The sequence below is a fragment of the Tursiops truncatus genome, chromosome 13 (assembly GCF_011762595.2).
Source record: "Tursiops truncatus isolate mTurTru1 chromosome 13, mTurTru1.mat.Y, whole genome shotgun sequence".
NCBI classification, from domain to species: domain Eukaryota; kingdom Metazoa; phylum Chordata; class Mammalia; order Artiodactyla; family Delphinidae; genus Tursiops; species Tursiops truncatus.
In genome coordinates, this window is record NC_047046.1 from 970263 (window position 1) to 992534 (window position 22272).

General features: G+C 46.9%; 1 protein-coding gene across 30 annotated transcripts in view; it reads right to left on the reverse strand.

Annotated features, from left to right (window-relative positions):
- EP400 (E1A binding protein p400) overlaps positions 1 to 22272 on the reverse strand; it is a 115352-nt gene that overhangs the window by 70568 nt on the left and 22512 nt on the right. For 27 of the 30 annotated variants that reach the window (XR_012325083.1, XR_012325076.1, XR_012325074.1 and 24 more), the window contains 9 exons: positions 10386 to 10476; positions 8883 to 8990; positions 8007 to 8374; positions 5631 to 5924; positions 4857 to 5042; positions 2754 to 2894; positions 1885 to 1963; positions 1152 to 1201; positions 750 to 807 (listed from right to left, as the gene is read on the reverse strand). Coding sequence is in view for 15 of the 30 variants with exons in the window: in XM_073789915.1 (XP_073646016.1) it covers positions 750 to 807; positions 1152 to 1201; positions 1885 to 1963; positions 2754 to 2894; positions 4857 to 5042; positions 5631 to 5924; positions 8007 to 8374; positions 8883 to 8990; positions 10386 to 10476 (1375 nt within the window). In the remaining 15 variants the exon portion in view is untranslated. The remainder of the gene's footprint in view (positions 1 to 749; positions 808 to 1151; positions 1202 to 1884; positions 1964 to 2753; positions 2895 to 4856; positions 5043 to 5630; positions 5925 to 8006; positions 8375 to 8882; positions 8991 to 10385; positions 10477 to 22272) is intronic. The other 3 variants (XM_073789912.1, XM_033836694.2, XM_073789914.1) reach the window with 1 other exon arrangement.

Sequence of the window (22272 nt, forward strand, 5' to 3'; positions counted from 1 at the left end):
TACAAGGCTCCAAAGCTGTCATGCACAGCCATCAGAGAAGTGAAAACTACGTCCTAATTTCTCAGGTTAAATCTGGAAGTGACAGTTTATTAAGTAAGCAAGAAACGAGGGACCACACTTTATACTTTCTCTTCCATTTCACAGTGTGAAATAGAGGCCGGTTTTCATCACATCCTACTCAGGCCCAAACAGGGAGTGATGTGGAACTTCCTGTCCACCTGCAGAGCCCACTACAGAAAGACCCACAAGCACGTTGTTCGGTGTCACTATGAATTCATCATCGCCCATTTCAGAGGCCCCAGCCCCTGCCCAGCTGAGGATTCCCCGAGCTCAGCTCCTGTCCGGCACCTCCAGCCCTGCAACCCCACAGCCGGCTCCTGGTGGCTAAGAGTCCCACCCGCCCTCGGGCCACCTCTCCACCTGAGCTGAGCCCTCACCATGGCACGCCTTCCCTCCCGCTGACTCCTGCCCCCAACACGCACTGCCTCTCCTCCCTACCGACGAAAGGCACACGCGTGCGCACGCACGCACACGGTCCGACACCTTCCCTCCTCCACAATCCAACTCCTCGTCTCTCCACTGCAAAACCCCACCATCCACCAAGGCCCCCGGCCCCCGAGAGCATAAGCCACCGAGCCACCGGACTCTCACGGTCCAGGCGGTCCTCGACGCCCCGGCAGCACCGAGTGAGCTCTCCAGCTGCGCGTTCAGAGAGCCCTGCAGACAGCCAAAGCACCAGGGGGACAGACCTTCATCATCGGTTAAAGATGTGCTTGCTTTTCTTTTTCTTCCAGGTATCCCCGAATCCTGTGACACAGAACACAAATCATAAGCGTGAGATCTGAAAACACAGAATGAGAACCCAGAGCAGAACTGTAGTCAACATGCAACCGGGAGGACCTGGGAGGCCGTGCCAGGCGTGTCCACGGCAGACACCACAAAGGTGGGGAGGAGGCTGCGGGGAAGCAAGACGAAACCCACGTCTGCTCTCCCCAAACCACCAAGGTTAACACCCAGGTGAGCCTGAAGCTGGAAAGAACCAGCTGTAGGCCCAAGGGGGACTGCTCTCCAGCGAGAGAACGCTATTCATGCCTACGACTTCCTGCAGACAGACACCCCCTCGCACAGCGACGCGACAGTCCCGAACTCACCACAAAGCTTTCCCGTAACGCATCAAGCCCTGTAGGTCTCGACTCTTTACCTAAAGAGACAGGTAACGCGATTCGCTTTCACTAAGGCAGTGGAGGAGGTGATGCTCCTCACACGACCATGGGCACCTGTGCCCGCCCCCCAAGGAGAGCAGAGGACAGCAAGGCGGGTCCCACCTCCCCTCTGCGACGCAGGGCGGCACAGCCACACCGCCACGCCCGCTCTCGGCTTCAGCAGGAACCTAGAGTCTCCAACCTGGCAAAGCTTCTCGCTCATGACTTGCATAATCTTAGAGCTCCGTGACTCTCAACAGGGACCACCTCCTTCACCTCAGTTTCCTCATCAGTAAAAGGGAGGAATCCTCCCCGCCCCCTCCCCAGGTTTCCAGTGATGGGGTAGCTACTGCTGAGCGCCGTGGGAGCAGCACGATGCCTAGACACGGGGACCGCGGTGGGGCGGGGGGCAAAGCCGGGGGAGTTCATCTCACTCTCCGGGGACACAGGGGACAGGCTCAGAACCTCAATCCTGAGAGCCCCCCAAAGTTGGTCACCCTGGGGCTTATTGATTCATACTAGTGAATCTCAGAAGAACTGAAATGCCAGGACCAGGCTGCTGAGTAAACAGCCTCGCCGGGGAGGCTCCACGGGAAGCCACGATGTCACAAGGCGACGGTGAGCAGAAAATCGAGCAAACACAGCCCGCAAAAGGGGAAGGCTTTTTAAAAAGTAATCATACCTTTCCGGGAGACTTTCTGGAAATTTAAAGCCTTTTTCCTTTTTTCTTCTAATTCTACTTGTAGTTTTATTTCCACAACCTAAATGCAAAGAGTTAAATAAATAAGCGCGTTACTAAGAAATACAAGTTCTATATATGAAAACATTAAAACTCGCACACGTAGGCCAAAAGCACAGCCACAGCTGTCCCAACCCCATTTCAGATTAGAGCTGACCCTTGGACAACGTGGATTTGAACTGTGCAGGTCCACTGGTACTCAGATTTTTTCCGGTAGTAAACCCTACAGAGCTGCACGGTCTGCGGCTAGCTACAGCCGCAGCCATGGAACCACAGATGCAGCGGGCAGATGACGAGCTGTGTGCAGATTTTCAGCTGCACGTAGGGTTGGCAACCCTAACCCCCCACGCTGTCCAAAGAGAAATGTTCAGTTTGGTCCTCTTTCATTATTTTGTGTCAACTGCATCCTGCCCAAATTCTGTCAGACGGTAAGAAGAGAATTTTTACGAAAAGGAAGCGAGAGACAGAGCAAGCTACTCTGGAACTAAGCAGCTTTTAGTGACCTGCGCCAATACTAAACAGAACTACCGGAAGGGCCCCTCAGGAAGGCTCCCAGACACCACAGAGCGCGCAGGCCACGGCTGATGGGGATTTCGATGCACAAAGAGAAACACAGAGGCAGAACCAGGTCTCCTGATGAGCCAACAGCCCAGAGGTGCCCAGGAAGTGCGGGCACCCGCCTTTCCAAACGACGCCACAGGCTCCACCTGTGGGATTTCCCCATGGCACAGGCAGGCTGGGCTCAGAAGGCCGCCTCAGCAACCCCGACACAGTCTGTGCTCCCAGGAGCCCATCAAAATCTCAGAATTTACCTGCTCAATATTTGACCAAAAATATTCTATTTCTCTAGCAGTTGACGCAGCTATTCGTCTCAATCGGTTCTGTTCTTCTCTCCTTCCCCGCTCCTCCCGAAGCTGCTTCTCTTCGTGATGACGCACTACAGTTCTGACAAGCTAGTAAATGAAAGTCCAAGAATTTTACGTTGTGCGCTGTGTCATGCTATCAGAAAAAAGATACATAACGTTTCTTTAAAATCTTCTCGGCCCGTAACTACATATAATCCCCAGAGAGACACACCCTCGCCTGCTCTACGGGCAGGCGGGAAAAATGCTGATCCCAGTGCAAACCACCACCAACGGTCTGCCTGGCTTTCCTACAAGTGTTATTTTACCAAATACACATATTTTTCTCCAAAATGGAATATCATACTGTGCTACAATCGTCCTTTCCCCCTTTAATATGAGTAACGTCTCTCCATCAATCAACACAGATCAAAATCATTTTTAATACGTATCATTTCCACTGCGTGAATGCAGCCAAATTTAACTCCTAGGATTAAAAAAGTTGCGTTGGGATAATTCACATGTTTTAAGGCTTTTGCTTTAAATTGCCAAACCGCTTTCCAGAATTTCTACTCTTTACCTCCTCACCAGCTGTACCTCCAAAAGGTGCAGAGAAGTAACTCAGAAAGGGACACATCCTGAGTTCCGAGTGCAGCGGAGCTGCCAGCCCCTCAGCTCTGGGATGCCCCCGAGGCGGCCGCCCAGCACAGGACTCCCAGGGCCTTGTGCTGGTCAGCACGCACCCCTCGCACAAAGCCGCCGGCTCCCGGGGGTAGAGGGACGGCGCGAGGAGGGGCAGCACAGCGCGCAGCCGTGGCCTCCAGCTCAGCTGCCTCTCAGTCCCACCGCTCGGCGTCCATCCCTGCCCCTCGGCCCTGGCCACTGCCCTGTCCAGCCCTGCGTCCACATGCTCAGGACCATCAACTTTCGTGAAAAAGGAAATGTTTAAGGAGCGATCTGGTTTTTTTCTTAAATACACATGAATCTGATTAAAGACCCTTTACACTCAGACCCTGCTGTTACCCCCTTGGTCTCGGCTTCGCTCTTCCAAAACTACGTGGGGAAAGCAAGGGGGAGAATTCAGAGGAGGGAGGTGGACAGGCCAGGCACACAGGATCAATCCCCAGTCCTGAGAGTATAGGAAATATGAAGGCAGCATCCAGGTCCCGAGGAATAAAGACACACAGTGATGGAGGAAGAAGCAGCTGGGCCTGGAGCTATGTACACGTACGCAAGGGCAGCTGCTCTACTCTGAGACCCAAGAGCCCTAGAAATCTGTCACTTTCCACACTGCCAGCTTTAGCAGTAGCATCTCCTAGAGGTCCTACCCCGGGCTGGGTGCCTACATTGGGAGCAGAGAGAAGGTAATAAATTCTGAGCCAGAACTGGAGAGAAGCTGGACCGGAAGACCAGGCAACACGGAGCAGGCAGGCTGTGGGGAGCCAGAGGGCCGGGATGAGTGCCCGAGCTGCCAGCCAGCCACCTGGCCTCTTCCCCCTTCCTACTCTCAGCCTGGATCTGGGGGGCTGCAGCCATCCTCATGCCAACTGCCGGGCAAAACTGGCCAGAAAAAGAACCCAAATCCCAGGACAGAACTGCAGCAGAAGGGCCTGTGTCTGTTCCCAGCAGTCCACGCTAGAGCACTGGGGACAGCCCTCAGAAATGAAGCAACGCAGCAGCTACTTTCTAAATAGCAGCAAAACGTTCTTCAGATACATCGTAAGTCCAGAAACTCTTTAGAGGGACTTCCCTGGTGGTCCAGTGCTTAAGAATCCGCCTTCCAATGCAGGGGACGCAGGTTCGATCCTTGGTTGGGGAACTAAGATCCCACATGCCGCGGGGGAACTAAGCCTGCGCACCTCAACTAGAGAGCCCACGCGCCGCCAACTACAGAGCCCATGCGCTCTGGAGCCTGTGTGCCACAACTAGAGAGCCAACATAGCCAAATAAATAAAAATTTAAGAAGAAAAACCGTTTAGAAAGTGGGGCTGGGAGACCTCCGTCCGCACACTTAAGCCCCTGGCGCTGCTTGATGGCCCCTGGGCACCGCGGTGGCCTGTGTCTCAAACCCACCTTCTTGGCAGCGGCCACCTTCCACCTCCTCTCCTGGGCGAAGTCTGTGGCCATCCACTGCATCTCCTCCAGCAGGTAGTCCCAGTGCGATTTGGACCGCGGGGCCTCCTGCAGCTTGGGCAGCCGTCTGAGGGACCACAGGCCTTCCTTCCTTAAATCTGCTATCCGCTGATGGATCTGGTTCTCCTGCAAGGAGCACGGGGTGGAAGACGTCCGGCACAGTTTAAGTGCAAGCCACCGACGCACACCCCAGTCAGTGCGACCCTGCTACGTGGAAGTCTCAGCAACAAAGAAGAGTTGCTGAACAAGGCTCTACGAGAGGGCAGAGGCAAGGGCATGCGACCCCCGGGAGTCTCATCCTGGAAACCCAGGACAGAGCTCCCAGGCCAGCGCTCATGGCGGAGCACTTACAAATAACTGCTCAGTCGCCCGACAAACAGCAAACGCTCACTAGGTGCAGGCCGTGAGCTGCACTGGCCTGGGCAGCCTCCCGAGGGCTCTGAGCTCTCAGCCTGCACCCCACAACCCCCTCCCCCCGACTGCTGACACCAGCACAGAAAAGACCTTCTCCACACCAGTCTAGCTGCCCCTCCGGCAGGACAGGGCCAACTACGCGGTTTTAATCTTGGTTTCTCCGGATCACAAACCTTACTATCAGGTGTTCCGTCTTATACTACTGCCCCCTTAGAAAGTGAAAGCACACGCGTTCCACAGGCTGGAGTATACGGTGAGCTCTTCTTGAGCACTTTCAAGAGCTTCTTCAGGCGCACTTACCAGCGCTATCTGTTCTGCCAGCTTGTCCTGAGAACCGTCGTGGGGCGCAGCGGCATTCTGAGCGGGGCTCTGTGGTTTCGGGGGCGCTGACACGGCTGCCCCTGGGGAGCGGGCGATGACCGGAGACAGCGACTTGGCTGCCGGGGAGGGTCTGTTCACCGGGGAGGCCCGGGCAGGCGAAGGCCCCGGGCCTGAGCCACTGGCGGGGACAACGGTCGAGGCAGAGGAGGCGGAGGGCAGCGGCCGCGGGCAGGGCTGGGCGGGGTCCATGGGCGGTCTGGGTGGCGCCGCCGTCTGGCAGGGAAAACAGGGCTCAGCGCCGTGCCCGGAACCCACAGGCTGGCTGGAGGCCCCTGTGCAATGCCCCTCCCTCTCCCCAGCAGCGCAGACTGACCAGTGGGCCTACTGCGGACCACAGGGCCACGCAGACTAACCGTGTCTACAGAAGAGAAGAAGCCCTGTTAGTCCACAAAGCCACATCAGAGCTCCCTGTAAACGGTGCCTTCACATATGGTCTTACGTCGGGTTTGTTTTTTTTTTTTTTGCTTTTTCAGGTAATTTTTTAGAATTTTTAATTGTAGAAACTTCTTAACTGAGAAGTACCAAATGCTCACCGTGCACCTGTTCTCCGAAGGGCAAAGACAAATTCCACGCAGCCCTCTCGCGGTGGGCAAGCTGGAAGGTTAGAAACCCTCCTCTGTGCCGTCCCGAGAGCCGAGCTTGTAAAGCTGAGGCGCCCCTCCGCCCAGCCCTCCCTGGGCCCAAGGGGAGCTTAGATTCACACGGGAGTTCCAGCCGCGAGGAAGTGGGGGGACAGAGAGCAGGGAAGCCAAGGCCCTGCCGCGCCAGGAGGCCTGAGGACAGAGCGACGCGCACGCGGCACGTTTATAACCCGCGGTGCGGACGAGACACCGCGGCCAAGGCCGGGCCCCTCACGGCGCACAGCTTCTCCGCCCACCTCTAAGGAGATTTCCTCCACCTCAGCGGTCGGTAAACTGTGGCTGGCCACACACTTTGGGAGAGTTCCACAGGCCACGGCCGCTCATCTGTGGGCCCTGGCGCTGCTCTCAGCTTCAGCGGCGGAGCTGAGCAACTCAACAGGAAGCATACGGCCTGCAAACCCTGAAATACCATTACACTCCCTCTCTGTGGCCCTTTACAGAAGAAGACTGCCGGCCCCGCCCAATCTGGAAGGAACAGAATTCCACGGCTTCTGTAAGGAGCTTCTTCTAAAATCACATCCCACAGCTCACACCGTTGACAAAAAGGGCGGGAAAGAAACCCAAGAAAAACGTCAGTGCTGCATGAGGTCGGTACCAGCCTCAATGACAGTATTCAAAACAGAGAGCCTCACTTCCATGGAACCCTCAAGCCCGCGGAGGCCCAAGAAGCTCAGCGCCCTGGCGGGGGAGGGGGTACTCCTTCCCAAGGCGCACAGAAGGCTCCAGAATCAACCCAGGGGGCCAGCCACAGCCCCTCCAGCACTGGCTGACCAACCGTGCCAAGTTATCTGGCCTCTCTGGCCTCCGTCTTTCCATAGCTAATGGGCGTGATAAAGATTCTACCACAGAGGGCTGCCAGGTAGAGGAGAGCAAATAATGGCCCGGAAGTGCCCATCACCGCGCCTTGCACCTGGCAGGCGGTGAGTGAAAGGTAACATCCTTACATGAAAGCAAACTTCTACGATCACCAGAAGAACTCGAACTCCGAGCCCAGCTAGGAAATCTCCCTGTTAACGAGGGAGAGGGGAGAGGAAGGGGAGGTTTTCCTAAGCGGCTGACCACACGCTGCTGAGACAAGCCTCTGAAAACACTGCCTCTGGCCCCTTTGGTGCCCCAGACCCATGCTTCACAAACGCACTGCTCCTCAGGGGCCCCACGTGGTCTACAGTACACGTTCAAAAAGACGTCTGGGTGAAGTTAATTTGTGGATGAGGAGGGGCATTATAAACCCTGGAAACGTGTATCAAGCCTGGAAAGCAGCCTCACCCACGCTGGTGGAGTGGAGTGTCCGGGGGAGGCACCGTGGACAGAGCCTGGCAGACGGTCAGGCTCATAGGAGCCCCACCGCCCCCAGGCCTTCGCTCCTATGACCTCGCGTTACTCGGCACATCAGGTGGGACCCGGGCCACCGTGCCCTGTGCGTGGCTCCCTGTGCCGAGAGCAGCACTCAGAATCGTGTCGTTTTCTGACATTTTAACAACAATAACTACAACTGCACAGTAAATTTACGTTGCAGCTACTGAACTGACTGTTGCACGGTGGAGAGCGAAGCACTGGGAGAGAAGGAGTTACCCAGCTGGGCGCCATCCCGTCCAGCACACAGCCTGTCTCTTCTTCCACCTCTAGCTCGGGGAACGGCAGGGGCCCGGAGTACCTGCGGCTGGGACGGGAGCGGAGGGGCCTGCATCTGCGCCTTCGCGGGCACCGGGACGTGGAGGGCCGCGGGGAGCTGTCCAGGCGGGGGCGCCGGGGCGGGGGCGTTTGGCGGCTGCGTCTTCACCGGCACCGGGAGCGGGAGCGGGGTCTGCGGCTCCGCCGTCTGCGGCTGCGGGGGGAACTGCAGCGCCGGCGGCAGGGGCGCGGCGGGGAGGCCGGCCGGGGGCAGCCTGGCGGGCAGCTGCGGCGGCGGCGTGTGCAGGCTGGCGGCGTTCTGCACCGGGGGCCCCGTGGAGGGGTCGTACCGCTGCTGGCTCTGCTTCTGGCCGGCGAGCTGAGCAGCCTGCGGCGCGGGTGGCATTCCCCCTGCAACAGAGGGCAGACCCAGCGGCCCTGACTCCCGGGCTCGGACTCCACCGGCCAGGGCTGCCTCAGACCCTGCGCTCGCAACACACACACTCAAACGGGAGGTTTACCTGGTGGGAGATCTCTGTGTATTAGGTCTAACGTGATAAATGAGCACACAACAAAGGAAAGAAAGGCCTCGGCCTTCGCGCGTTAGCATCAAGCAGAGCAGGCACGGGATAACCGCAGGGTCCCTACCACAGCAGCAAGTCAGAGAAAACACAGGAGGGAAAACCGGAGAGAAGCTGAGGACAGTGGGACGTGCGGCTCCGCTAAAGTGACAAGAGCTGGTCTCCAGTGGTTTCTTCATACTGTGTGAAGTGGGACTCAGAGGAACGTCCCGATGGCAGAAACCACCTCAGATATGCTACCTGGACTGCACACGTTTTAGTCTGCTGCTGCTTCCTTAAGCCCTCTCTGCACTCCCTCTTTCTGAGCTAAGAGAGCTAGTTCTGGCGCTGGGTCTTACCTTGAACTGTCGGCATTAACTGCTGGAGAGGAACTCCTGTATTCACCCCTGGGTGCTGGAAAACTACCCCTTGGTGACCCACTTCGAGTCGAGGTCTCTTAGACTGCTCTAGAATAATTTTCAGAAAAGGTGCAGTTTGATGTAAAAATAAAACCACAAAAGTAGTAGAAAAAACATGTGTAAGTGTTTTTATCATCTTTGAACAGAGAGGCCTTTCTATGCATGAACCAAAATGCAGAAGCCATAAAAGATAGGGTTGATAAATATCATTTCTTTCCGTTAAAAATTTGTAAATATAAGGAAAAGCATCATAAAAAAGGCAAAGGACAAGCGTCAACCTAAGAGACAATTATCTGCAACATACACAACGGGCAACATTCATAAAGCTCTTACAAATTAATATGAAAAGGATCAACAACCAGAAAGACAAAATGGGCAAAGAACACAAACAACGAGCAGAGGAACACATTCACAAATGGTTAAAAACATGAAGAGGTAACTGAAACCGCATCAAAATTAAAGAAATCCATTATCAAAACAAAGATTTTATTTTTTACCCATTGGATCGACAAAGATTAAAAGATACTTAATAAAATGGCCAAAATTTGAGAGAACCAGAAATTGCTGACGGGAGCAAAAGCTGACCCTACCCTTTTGGAGGGCAACTTAGCCTCACTAATACTTAACTATGCACACATTTTGATCTAGCAATTTCACTCTTGGAGCGCTGCTTTTAGATACATGGACAGACATGTATAGAAAAAACTGTGAAACTGAATGTTCAATCAGGTTTTGATTACAACAGAAAAAAGGTGATGCTAACAAATGAATGCTAACACGGGTCTGATGCCTGAAGAAGGGAGCACCCATGCCGTGGGCGCAGTATTTGGCAGCTATCAAAAAGAATGAGGTCCATGCCTGGGGAAGATGGCCTAGTCAATTCATATTAAAGACATAACAGTGTATATATAGAGGATCACATTTGAACTTTTTCAGAATGACACACCTGTAGCAATGCTTGTCTGTGAAACTGAACAAACATAGCCAGCTCTGTGGCTAGGGAATGGGGAAGGAATACCAAACCAGAGACAGACTTAAACTACACCCTTCTAAACTGTTTGAATCTTTTACACAAAATGTGTATTAAGTTCCTAACTTGGAGAAAAAATTCAGTTTGTAAAATGAGTGACAATTTGAAAAGGCAGATGGCTTTACACTTCATCATGTCATGAGGGCTAAACAGCCTACAAATGCACACAGAAACCAAACTGGAATACACCTACTCAACTGACAAGTTTCTAACTTCAGCACACATAAACATGCACATAAACATTTTGTTTAGCTGATTACCACAAAAGAAAAATTAACTTTCAAAGTAGAAACTAACCAAAACTAAGTTCCTTAGGGGCCACGCTTTAGAAACAGGTGGCCACGACACTGGAATTCCCAAACTAAGACGCTAACTGGCTCCGGGGGCCCTTCAGCCTGTGCTCCGTGACATACCTGCCGGAGGTCCCGCCTGCTGCCTCTTAAAGGGGTCCGTTTCGATCACACTGCCAGCCCCTGCCACAAGGGTCCCTGCAAGGGCTTGTTGCTGGAAAAAAAAAAAAACGGAAAAACTGAGATTTTCATAATTTAAATGCATTACAAGAATGAATGTAAACTAAAACTATCATAATTATCCCAAACACTGACTTCCCTTCTTTTTAAGAAGAGAAATGTCATCTACCCGATGTATTATAATAAATAATTGAAAGTTCTAACTTACCTCTGGAGGATAAAAAAGGATTTGCATTCTGGTTTTAAATGGAATTTCAGTTCAATGCAAATCTAGAGTCCTTCAGAAACGAGCTGGCTTTGCACACACAATGACAGCAGAAGCTAACGCAGGAAACCTCAGTCTCGGCAAGGACTACAACTTAGCCTCCTGACCAGTCACACTGCCTGGCGTCGCTCAGCCCGCCAAAATCACAAAAGCTGAATGATAAGAAGACTGAAATTGTCTTCCTACTGGAAAATGGCGCTAAAACTCCAATTAAGCACTATCTAATTGACTTCAAAATGGTACTGCAGTTAGTACCCTACTTGATATATAACTGTGTGAAATACATACAGGTTATTTAAAATGTTTAAGTGAAAAGCTACCGGCAAAGACAGAAACTAGCTGACTCTGGGCGCCCTACGCCCTTGACACCTCTGCACTACCCCTGAAGGGCTACCAAAGGCTAAGCACGATGTTTAACAGTTGCTAACTTTTTTAATAATTCAATTATATCCACTCTACTCAGCGAGGCATTTTAAATGCAAAAGTTACAGGTGTCCGAACAAAGAAACTGCCTGTGAGAGTGGCTACTGACCCCAGCATCCCTAGGAAGGGACACTGCACTGCCAGGACCATGAGAGTGGCTACTGACCCCAGCATCCCTAGGAAGGGACACTGCACTGCCAGGACCATGAGAGTGGCTACTGACCCCAGCATCCCTAGGAAGGGACACTGCACTGCCAGGACCATGAGAGTGGCTACTGACCCCAGCATCCCTAGGAAGGGACACTGCACTGCCAGGACCAGCCATGCTGCAGGTTTTGCCTCACATGGGGCAAGGCCCCAGAGTAAGGAAAAGGGAAAGTAAGCACCCCCTGTTTACATTTAACAAAGATGGGGGCGGAAGGAAGAGAGGGAAGGAGGGAGAAGAGAAAAGAATGATTTAAAAAACAGACAATATGTGAACAGTGGTTGTCTCTGGGGACAAGATTACAATCAATTTATAATCTGTGTGTGTGTGCACTTTTCTAAATTTTCTAAATGTTTTACAATGAACATGTATTACTTCTGTAATCAAAAAAAGGTTTTGTGGTTTTTTTTAATAAAAGAAATTGATACAGGGTTCTGTGTCCAGTAATGGCCAAGTACTTCCTGTTGGACTAAACACATTCAAGATAAATACAAACTCTAAAAGAAATATTAAAAATGTGAAAAGGCGGGCAGATACAGCATGGGACTCGATACTTGCAAGGAGGGAATGAAACTAGGGGACGCTTCTGGGTTTACGGCATTTGGCACAAGGGCAGGCCCCAGTCTCAGACCCAGACAGGGAGGGTCTCACTGGCTTGAAGACTACTAGGATGGAGAGTAGGAGACCAGAGCGGAGACAGGTAAGGGAGAATCGCCACAGGAGGCAGCGGAGATGGGCCCCAAGCTCCCCTTTTTTCTGGCTGCCTCCTGACCACCCACATGCCAAGACGCCAAGCACAGGCCAGCATAACCACACTGAGATCTCAGGAGGCAGAGTCTACAGTTTCAATCCAATCACATTAACTAGATGTGAAAGCAAACCAGCAGAACTCCTCAGAAGGATATAACAGATCTCAGGGTCTCTGCAACCTATCATTCACGATACCCAAAACCCAATTCAAAATCAATCAACATGATACACCATATTAACAAACTGAAACATAAAAACCATATGATCATCTCAATAGAAAAAGCTTTTGACAAAAGTCAACACCCAATTCTGATAAAAACCCTCCAGAAGGCAGGCACAGAGGGAACTTACCTCAACATAATAGAGCCATATGTGGCAAACCCACAGCCAACATCGTCCTCAATGGTGAAAAACCGAAAGCGTTTCCTCTAACATGAGGAACAAGACAAGGTTGGCCACTCTCACCACTATTATTGAAGATAGTTTTGGAAGTTTTAGCCACAGCAATCAGAGAAGAAAAAGAAATAAAAGGAATCCAAATCGGAAAAGAAGTAAAACTGTCACTGTTTGCAGATGACATGATACTATACATAGAGAATCCTAAAGATGCTACCAGAAAACTACTAGAGCTAATCAATGAATTTGGTAAAGTAGCAGGATACAAAATTAATGCACAGAAATCTCTTGCATTCCTATACACTAATGATGAAAAATCTGAAAGAGAAATTAAGGAAATACTCCCATTCACCACTGCAACAAAAAGAATAAAATACCAAGGAATAAACCTACCTAAGGAGACAAAAGACCTGTATGAAGAAAACTATAAGACACTGATGAAAGAAACTGAAGATGATACAAACGGATGGAGAGATATACCACGTTCCTGGATTGGAAAAATCGACATTGTGAAAATGACTCTACTACCCAAAGCAATCTACAGATTCAATGTAATCCCTATTAAACTACCAATGGCATTTTTCACAGAACTAGAACAAAAAATTTCACAATTTGTATGGAAACACAAAAGACCCCGAATACCCAAAGCAATCTTGAGAAAGAAAAACGGAGCTGGAGGAATCAGGCTCCCTGACCTCAGACTATACTACAAAGCTACAGCAATCAAGACTTCCCTGGTGGCACAGTGGTTGAGAATTTGCCTGCCAATGCAGGGGACATGGATTCAAGCCCTAGTCTGGGAAGATCCCACATGCCGTGGAGCAACTAGGACCATGAGCCACAACTACTGAGCCTGCACGTCTGGGACCTGTGCTCTGCAACAAGAGAGGCCGCAACAGTGAGAGGCCTGCACACCGCGATGAAGAGTGGCCCCCACTCGCCGCAACTAGAGAAAGCCCTCACACAGAAACCAAGACCCAACACAGCCCAAAATAAATAAATTTATTTAAAAAAAAAAAAAAAAGACAGTATGGTACTGGCACAAAAACAGAATCTACAGATCAATAGAACAGGATAGAAAGCCCAGACATAAACCCACGCACATATGGTCACCTTATCTTTGATAAAGGAGGCAAGAATATACAATGGAGAAAAGACAGAAGTGGTGCTGGGAAAACTGGACAGCTACATGTAAAAGAATGAAATTAGAACACTCCCTGACAACATACACACAGAAAAACCTCAAAATGGATTAAAGACCCAAATGTAAGGACAGACACTATAAAACTCTTAGAGGAAAACATAGGTAGAACACTCTATGACATAAATCACATCAAGATCCTTTTTGACCCACCTCCTAGAGAAATGGAAATAAAAACAAAAATAAACAAATGGGACCTAATGAAACTTGAAAGCTTTTGCACAGCAAAGGAAACCATAAAAAAGACGAAAAGACAACCCTCAGAATGGGAGAAAATATTTGCAAACGAAGCAACTAACAAAAGATTAATCTCCAAAATATACAAGCAGCTCATGCAGCTCAATATCAAAAAAAACAAACAACCCAATCCAAAAATGAGCAGAAGACCTAAACAGATATTTCTCCGAAGAAGATATACAGATTGCCAACAAACACATGAAAGGATGCTCAACATCACTAATCATTAGAGAAATGCAAATCAAAACTGCAATGAGGGAGCTTCCCTGGTGGCGCAGTGGTGAAGAATCTGCCTGCTAAGGCAGGGGACGTGGGTTTGAGCCCTGGCCCGTGAAGATCCCACATACTGCGGAGCAACTAAGCCCATGCGCCACAACTACTGAGCCTGCGCTCAAGAGCCCGCAAGCCGCAACTACCGAGCCCACGTGCCACAACTACTGAAGCCTGTGTGCCTACAGCCCATGCTTCGCTACTAGAGAAACCACCGCAATGAGAAGCCCACGCACCACAACAAAGAGCAGCCCCCACTTGCAGCAACTAGACAAAGCCCGCACAAAGCAACGAAGACCCAATGGAGCCAAAAATAAAAACAAATAAATAAATTTATAAAACAAAAAAGCAAAAAACTACGAGGTATCACCTCACACCGGTCAGAATGGCCATCATCAAAAAATCTACAAACAATAAATGCTGGAGAGGGTGTGGAGAAAAGGGAACCCTCTTGCACTGTTGGTGGGAATGTAAATTGATACAGCCACTATGGAGAACAGTATGGAGGTTCCTTAAAAAACTAAAAATAGAACTACCATACGACCCAGCAGCAATCCTACTCCTGGGCATATACCCTGAGAAAACCATAATTCAAAAAGAGTCATGTACCAAAATGTTCACTGCAGCTCTATTTACAATAGCCGGGACATGGAAGCAACCTAAGTGTCCATCGACAGATGAATGGATAAAGAAGATGTGGCACATATATACAATGGAATATTACACAGCCATAAAAAGAAATGAAATTGAACTATTCGTAGTGAGGTGGATGGACCTAGAATCCGTCATACAGAGCAAAGTAAGTCAGAAAGAGAAAAACAAATACAGTATGCTAACACATATATATGGAATCTAAAAAAATGGTTCTGAAGAACCTAAGGGCAGGACAGGAATAAAGACGCAGACATAGAAAATGGACTTGAGGACACGGGGAGGGGGAAGGGTAAGCTGGGACGAAGTGAGAGAGTGGCATGGACATATATACACTACCAAACGTAAAATAGATAGCTAGTGGGAAGCAGCCGCATAGCACAGGGAGATCAGCTCGGGGCTTTGTGACCACCTAGAGGGGTGGGATAGGAAGGGTGGGAGGGAGACGCAAGAGGGAGGGGATATGGGGATATATGTATACATATAGCTGATTCACTTTGTTATACAGCAGAAACTAACACAACATTGTAAAGCAATTATACTCCAATAAAGATGTTAAAAATATATATATTTAAAAAAAATTACTCCAAAGCACAGAGACAAGAAAACACAAGCCATACTCAAAACAATCAATGGACACCAACCCCCAGACGCCTCACATTCTGGAAGTAGCAGCAGGGATTTTACGGTAGGTTTAATAAGGACGCCCAAGGACATAAAGGTATGTTGTAATGAAAGACGAGAGGAAATCCTGACAGAAAAAAAGAAACGATTAAAAAACAGAACCAATCTGAAAAAGAATATATATATCACTTCGCTGTACACCAGAAACACTGTAAATCAACTATACTTCAGTAAAAAAAAAAAATTTTTTTTAAAAAGAAAGAGAACCAAATAAAGACCTAGAACAGAAAAAGCGTCTGAAAGTTAAAAAATTCATTGGATAGGCTGAAGAGTAGGGTGGGGACACAGAGGTTGGTGAATTGAAAACAGATTCTTGAGGGAAGAACAAGAGGAAGCCTGGACTTCAAGACTCAGCAGATGGCACAGTGCTGCTTAAGGATGGACGACAGATAAAAACAGCTGAGCAGAGAGCCCAGAGGGAGACTCAGACTCACACAACCTTGCCAGTTCCTAAAGACACCAAAGCAACCCAAATGGAATGAAAAGTCTTTTCAACCAAATGATGCTAGAAGACTGGCTATCCATGTGAAAAAACTGATAAATTGAACTTCATTAAAATAAAAAACTAAGGGGCTTCCCTGGTGGCACAGTGGTTAAGAATCCACCTGCCAATGCAGGGGACACGGGTTTGAACCCTGGTCCAGGAAGATCCCACATGTTGAGGAGCAACTAAGCCCATGCGCCACAACTACTGAGCCTGCACTCTATAGAGCCCACGAGCCACAACTACTGAGCCTGCGTGCCACAACTACTGAAGCCTGTGCGCCTAGAGCCCGTGCTCCGCAACAAGAGAAGCCACCACAATGAGAAGCCCGCGCACCACAACGAAGAGCAGCCCCCGCGCGTGGCAACGAAGACCCAATGCAGCTAAAAATAAATAAATAAAATTTTAAAAGAATAAAAAAATCAGTAGTTGGGGGATAAATCAGGAGCTTAAGGTTAAAATATACACACTACTATATATAAAATAGATAACCAACAAGGACCTACTGCATAGCACTGGAAACTATACTCAATATCTTGTAATAACCTATAATGGAAGAAAATGTTAAAAAAATATACATATATTTATATACGTGTGTATAACTGAACCACTTTACTGTACACCTGAAACTAACACAGCATTGTAAATCAACTAAATTTCAATATATTTTTTTAAATGGCAAAAAAAAAAAAAAAATCAATAGTTGGGGTAGGGTTACGGAACTATAATTATTCATTCCCTTTAATGTTATAATCACTGAAAAATAATCTCCACTTAGGATTTTTTAAGATCTAAATAACTGTAATAAAAACTATTTTGGGGAATTCCCTGGCAGTCCAGTGGCTAGGACTCAGCCATGGGCCCGGGGTTCAATCCCTGGTCGGGGAACTAAGATCCCACAAGCGCGGCCAAAAAAAAAAAAAGAAGAAAGAAAAAAATACTACCTCAAAGTCTTTTGGAAGCAGACAGAAATTAATATACTGTGTATGTAATACAAGGAATTCTGAATTTATTTCTAGAGTTTCATTGGTCAATATAAAAATTCTACAACTGGTTGTAAATAATAAAACTCATACTGAGATTTTTTTTTTCCGAAGAAAACAAAAGATATGTTTTTTCATTTCAATTCTTTCCTGACAGACTCTCCATTTTCTTGTCTCCTTAGACATCCACTAGTATTTGCGACAAAGATCTATAATTCAAAATGGAGATTCCTTGGTTTTCCTCTTTTAGGTCTCTTAAATATTTATAACATTAAATAATGTGATTTTTAAAAGCATAGTAAAATTAATCATAGAATTTTTTAAAAAAATTTTTTCAAAACTTGAATAGGTTTTTCTCCAGAGAAGATATACAAATGACCAACAAGCACATTAAGATGCCCACCATCACTCATCATAAGAGAAATGCAAAAGAAAACACAATGAGACACCACTTCACACTCACTAGGATGGCCAGAATTTCTTTTAACAGGAAAAAGAGAGTTGGCAAGGATATACAAATATCGGAAGCTCTGTCTGTTGCTGATGGGATGTAAAATGGGGTAGCTACTAAGTATTCATAGTGGACTGTTCGCAACAGCCAAGAGCTGCAGACAGTCCGAATATTCATCAAGAGTGGATAAGCAAAATGTAGCACACCCGTACAATGGGTACACACTCTGCCATAAAGAGTTATGGAGTGCCGAGGCATGCTACAATGTGGGTGAACCTTGAAAACATCATGTTAAGTGAAAGAAACCAGACACAAAATACTGCACGACTCCACACTAGGTCAATCTATGGAGACGATGCCGACTGGTGGCTGCCAGTGGCTGGAGGAGCAGGTACTGGGGAGTGACTGCTTTTTGGGTACGGGGTTTTCTTTTAAGACAATAAAGATATTTTAGAAATTGATACACATAACAGTGGTTGCTTAACACTGTGAATGTACTAAATGCCACTGAATATTATGCGGTTAATATAAAAATGGTTATGTGAATTTCACTTATTTGTGCATAATCACGGAATTTAAACAGTGGGATGTGAGTGTTCACTGAACACTGTTTAGCTTTCCTGTCTGAAATTTTTCATAATAAAATGCTGAGAATTAGAAAAACTTATAAGTTTAAAAAGTAATGATAAAGCAATCACCCATGTACTCATCCCGAGGCTTAAGAATAAGCTGTTACGCACGCCCCGGAGACCCCACGCACTATGAAGGCATCCCCCTCCCCACCTGAACTGTGCGTGAACATTCTCCCCTGGTGCCACCACCTACAGGCTTAGCTCCACGCTACGCTGTGTTTGGTTTTGCTTCCTAGAGAACTTTACCTGAAGGAACGCTGCAGCTGGGCTCTCCCGTAACTCCTTCTGTTCCACAGGGCGCTGCTGAGACCCGCCCACACCGACTCACTCCTTTTCACTACTGATTACTATTAGCATTCCTCTATATGAATGTGCATGACCCACTGACCTGTTCTACTGCTGACGGACATTATGTATCTTTCCAGTTTGGGGCTATTAGAAGAAACGATGCTGCTGGGACCATTATTAGATGTGTTTTCTGGCAGACAAACACAAGAATACCTTTACAGCATGCTGTTTGGATCAAAAGGGCCTACCCACACTCACCTTTTCCAGATCATGTGAAATGTTTCCATGCTACACTCCCAATCAACAGTGGGTAAGAATCTCATAGACCTAAATCAACAGATTCTGTCCAATTTAATTTCTGGCAATCTGGTGAGTATGACAGTAAATCAGAGGGTTTAATTTGTGTCACTGTGGAGACCATGCAACCTAAGTTTACAGGCACTCCCTGCCAACCACTGTCCCACGGTTCTTATGCAAATATTTATCAATGTGGTCTATAAACGCACTGATGTATTACATTCCTCTAAGCACTAACAGGAAATTTGTCCCACTAATAAACTTTCTGACAATTTCCAATTCAAGAAATTTTATCTTCAGTTGTATCAAATTCATTACAAGAACACCTAAATATTGGGTTCAAGTTATTATTCCCCACCAAAAAGAACACAGTTCCTTGGAGAAATGACTGATTCCTGGACTGAATCAAGGCATGTGCGAGATAAACTTTAAACACTTTGTGCCAGAATGTAAGGAAGTACTTGGACAGCGCCAGGGATGTGTCAAAAGTATACTAGAGCCCGCTTGAAAGCGCTCCCACTGGTCAAATTACAGATACTTTGAACATCAAAATAAACAGTAATAGAATAAATAGTAATAAACTGGGGCGGGGGGCTGGGTAGCGGATGGCTGGCAGGGCACAAGGAGACTTGGTGGAAGTGGACGCCCTGACACGTGTATGGGTTACACGGGCACTTGTCAAACTCAACAAATTCTAACATTTAAGATCTGTGCAGTCCCTGCCTACAAATTATACCTTAATATGATATAATTCACCACTTTTACAGACCAAAAAAGAAAAATCACATGATTATGTGAATAGATGCAGCAAATAGTATTTGACAAAATCCAACATCCATTCATGATAAATACTAGGAATAAAGGAATTTCCTTAACCTGATAAAGGACAGCTACAAAGTCTACAGCTAACATCATACTCCATATGGTGAAAGACTAAATGCTTCCCCTCAAGATCCAGAAGGTAAGAATTGTCTGTTCTTATCACTCCTATTCAGCATCACAGTGCAAGTCCATGCCAGTCCCTGCCATTGCCAGTGCAAATAAGGCAAGAAAAAGAAATAAAAGGCATACAGATAGAAGAAAATATAAATTTTGCTTTCTTTGCAGACATGATTCTCTAGGTAGAAAATCCCATGGAATCTACAAAAAAGCTCCTAAAACTAATAAATGAGTTTAGCAAGGTTGCATAATCAAGTGTATTCCTATATACTTGCAATCAACAACTAGAAAAAAATTTTTTAATTTAAGTACCATCTATAGCACCACAGAAAAATTGGAATAGCTGGGTATAAGTCTAACAAAACATACATAGAATTTGCATGCTGAAAACTACAAAATACTGATGAAAGAAATCAAAGAAGACAAAAATAAATGGAGAACATACCATATTCCTGGCCTGGAAGACTCAAGATATTACTTCACCCCAAACAGGTCAATAGAGTCAATCCAATCTCAATCAAAATCCTAGCAGGGGGCTTCCCTGGTGGCGCAGTGGTTGAGAGTCTGCCTGCCTATGCGGGGGACGCAGGTTCGTGCCCCGGTCCGGGAGGATCCTACATGCCGCGGAGCGGCTGGGCCCGTGAGCCATGGCCACTGAGCCTGCGCATCCGGAGCCTGTGCTCCGCAACGGGAGGGGCCACAACAGTGAGAGGCCCGCGTACCGCAAAAAAAAAAAAAAAAAAAAGGATCACAGACCTAAATGTAAAACATAAAACTATACAACTTCTAAAAAAAAAAACTAGAGGAAATTTTTGTGACCTTGGGTTGAGTGAAGAGTTCTTATATATCAAAATCACAATCCATAAATGAAAAAAAATGATAAAAGAGACCACATCAAAATTCAGAACTTCTGCTCTGTAAAAAATGATATGAAAGAAGAAAAAGATACGGCACAGAATGACGGAAAAATATTTGCAAATTTATATCTGACAAAAAGCTTATATCCCAATTATATAAAGAATTCTCAAATGCAACAATAAAGCAAATGACTCACTGGGAAAAAAATGGTGAAGGAAATGAACAGATACTTCACCGAAGAAGATATATAAATGGAAATGAACGCATGAAAAAGAAAAGTTGTTCAACATCATTAGTCTTTAGAGATATACAAGTTAAAACCACTGCATACGTATTAGAATAACTACAGAAGAAAACTGACAAGAACAAGTAGTGGGGAGGACGCAGAACAAAAGGAACTCTCAGTCACCGCTGGTGGGAATGTGAAACGGAACAGCCACTGTGGAAAGTTTGGCAGTCGCATGTGAAACTGAATGTACTCTTAATAACAGCCCAGAAACCTGTCTCCTAGGTATGCCAACAACTGGAAACAACCCAACGTCCTTCAAAGGGTGAATGGCTCAACAAACTGGGGAACACTCATATAGTGGAATACCGCTCAGCAAAAAAAGGAAACAATTGGCAAATTCAACAACGTGGATGAATCTCAAATGCATTAATTATTATGCTAACTGAAAGAAGCCAGACTGAAAAGGCAGCATGCATATACTATACTGTATAATTCCATTTATATTTTATTCTGGAAAAGGCAAAATCATAGAAAGAGAACAAAGGTTAAGGGAGGGAGAAAATTTGACGACAGAGATGTGGCATGAGGAACATCTGGGGGGATGACAGAACTCCTCTGTCTCTTGGGTGGTGGTGGTTACACAACTCTAGGCATTGAACAAAACTCACAGAACTATAGACCAAAAAGAATAAACTTTACTGAATTAAATAAATTTAAATAAATAAATACCGTTAATGACATATGAAAATGAAATAAGAATCTGTATGTGAATATACGTAATGGAAGAAAAAAGAAAGTTCATCATTACAGCAGAATGCCAGCTAATGAATGCAGAAGGAATAATGGAGTTAGAAAATCCACTTTGCAGTCTTTAACGTGACAGCTGACTCCAGCAGGACTCGCCAATAGATAACAGAATTAGTGGCCCATGTCAAACGACATTCTACAAAATAACTGACCTACACTTCTCAAAAATGTGAAGGCATGAAAGAGCGAGGAGCTTGCCCAGATTAAAGAAGACCAGAGAGGCATGGCAACTAAACACAACGGGTGATCCCAGACTGGGAGAAAAACAACTATACAAAGGATGTCACCGGAACAAGAGACAAAATTTGCACGTGAGCTGTGGCTTAGTCATAGTAAAAGTTACTGTAAAATTTCCAGAATTGATTGTTATACCACGGTTAGGTCAGGTAACCCTCGTACCTGATACCATATGAAGAAGGACTTAGGGATGCAAGTGTGATATGATGTCTGCAATTTACTCTCAAATAGTTTGGGGGAAATGTGTATGTGTGTACATATAAAAGAGAGAGAGAATAAAAATAATGCAAATGGGGCAAAAAGTTAACAAGTGGTGAATTTGGGTAGAGGATATAACGGGAGGTCTTTGTACTGTTATTGCAACTTTTATATATGTTTGAAATTATACCAAAATTAAAAATTAAGAAAATTTTAAAAACATTATCACCACAAGATTCAACTGCTTTCAGAACCTAGCACAATCTATTCCAAAATGACTAGAATCTGACCTGTACTTTTAGGTTCTTGGCATTTATTAATGTAACACTGAGTGATTTAATTTTC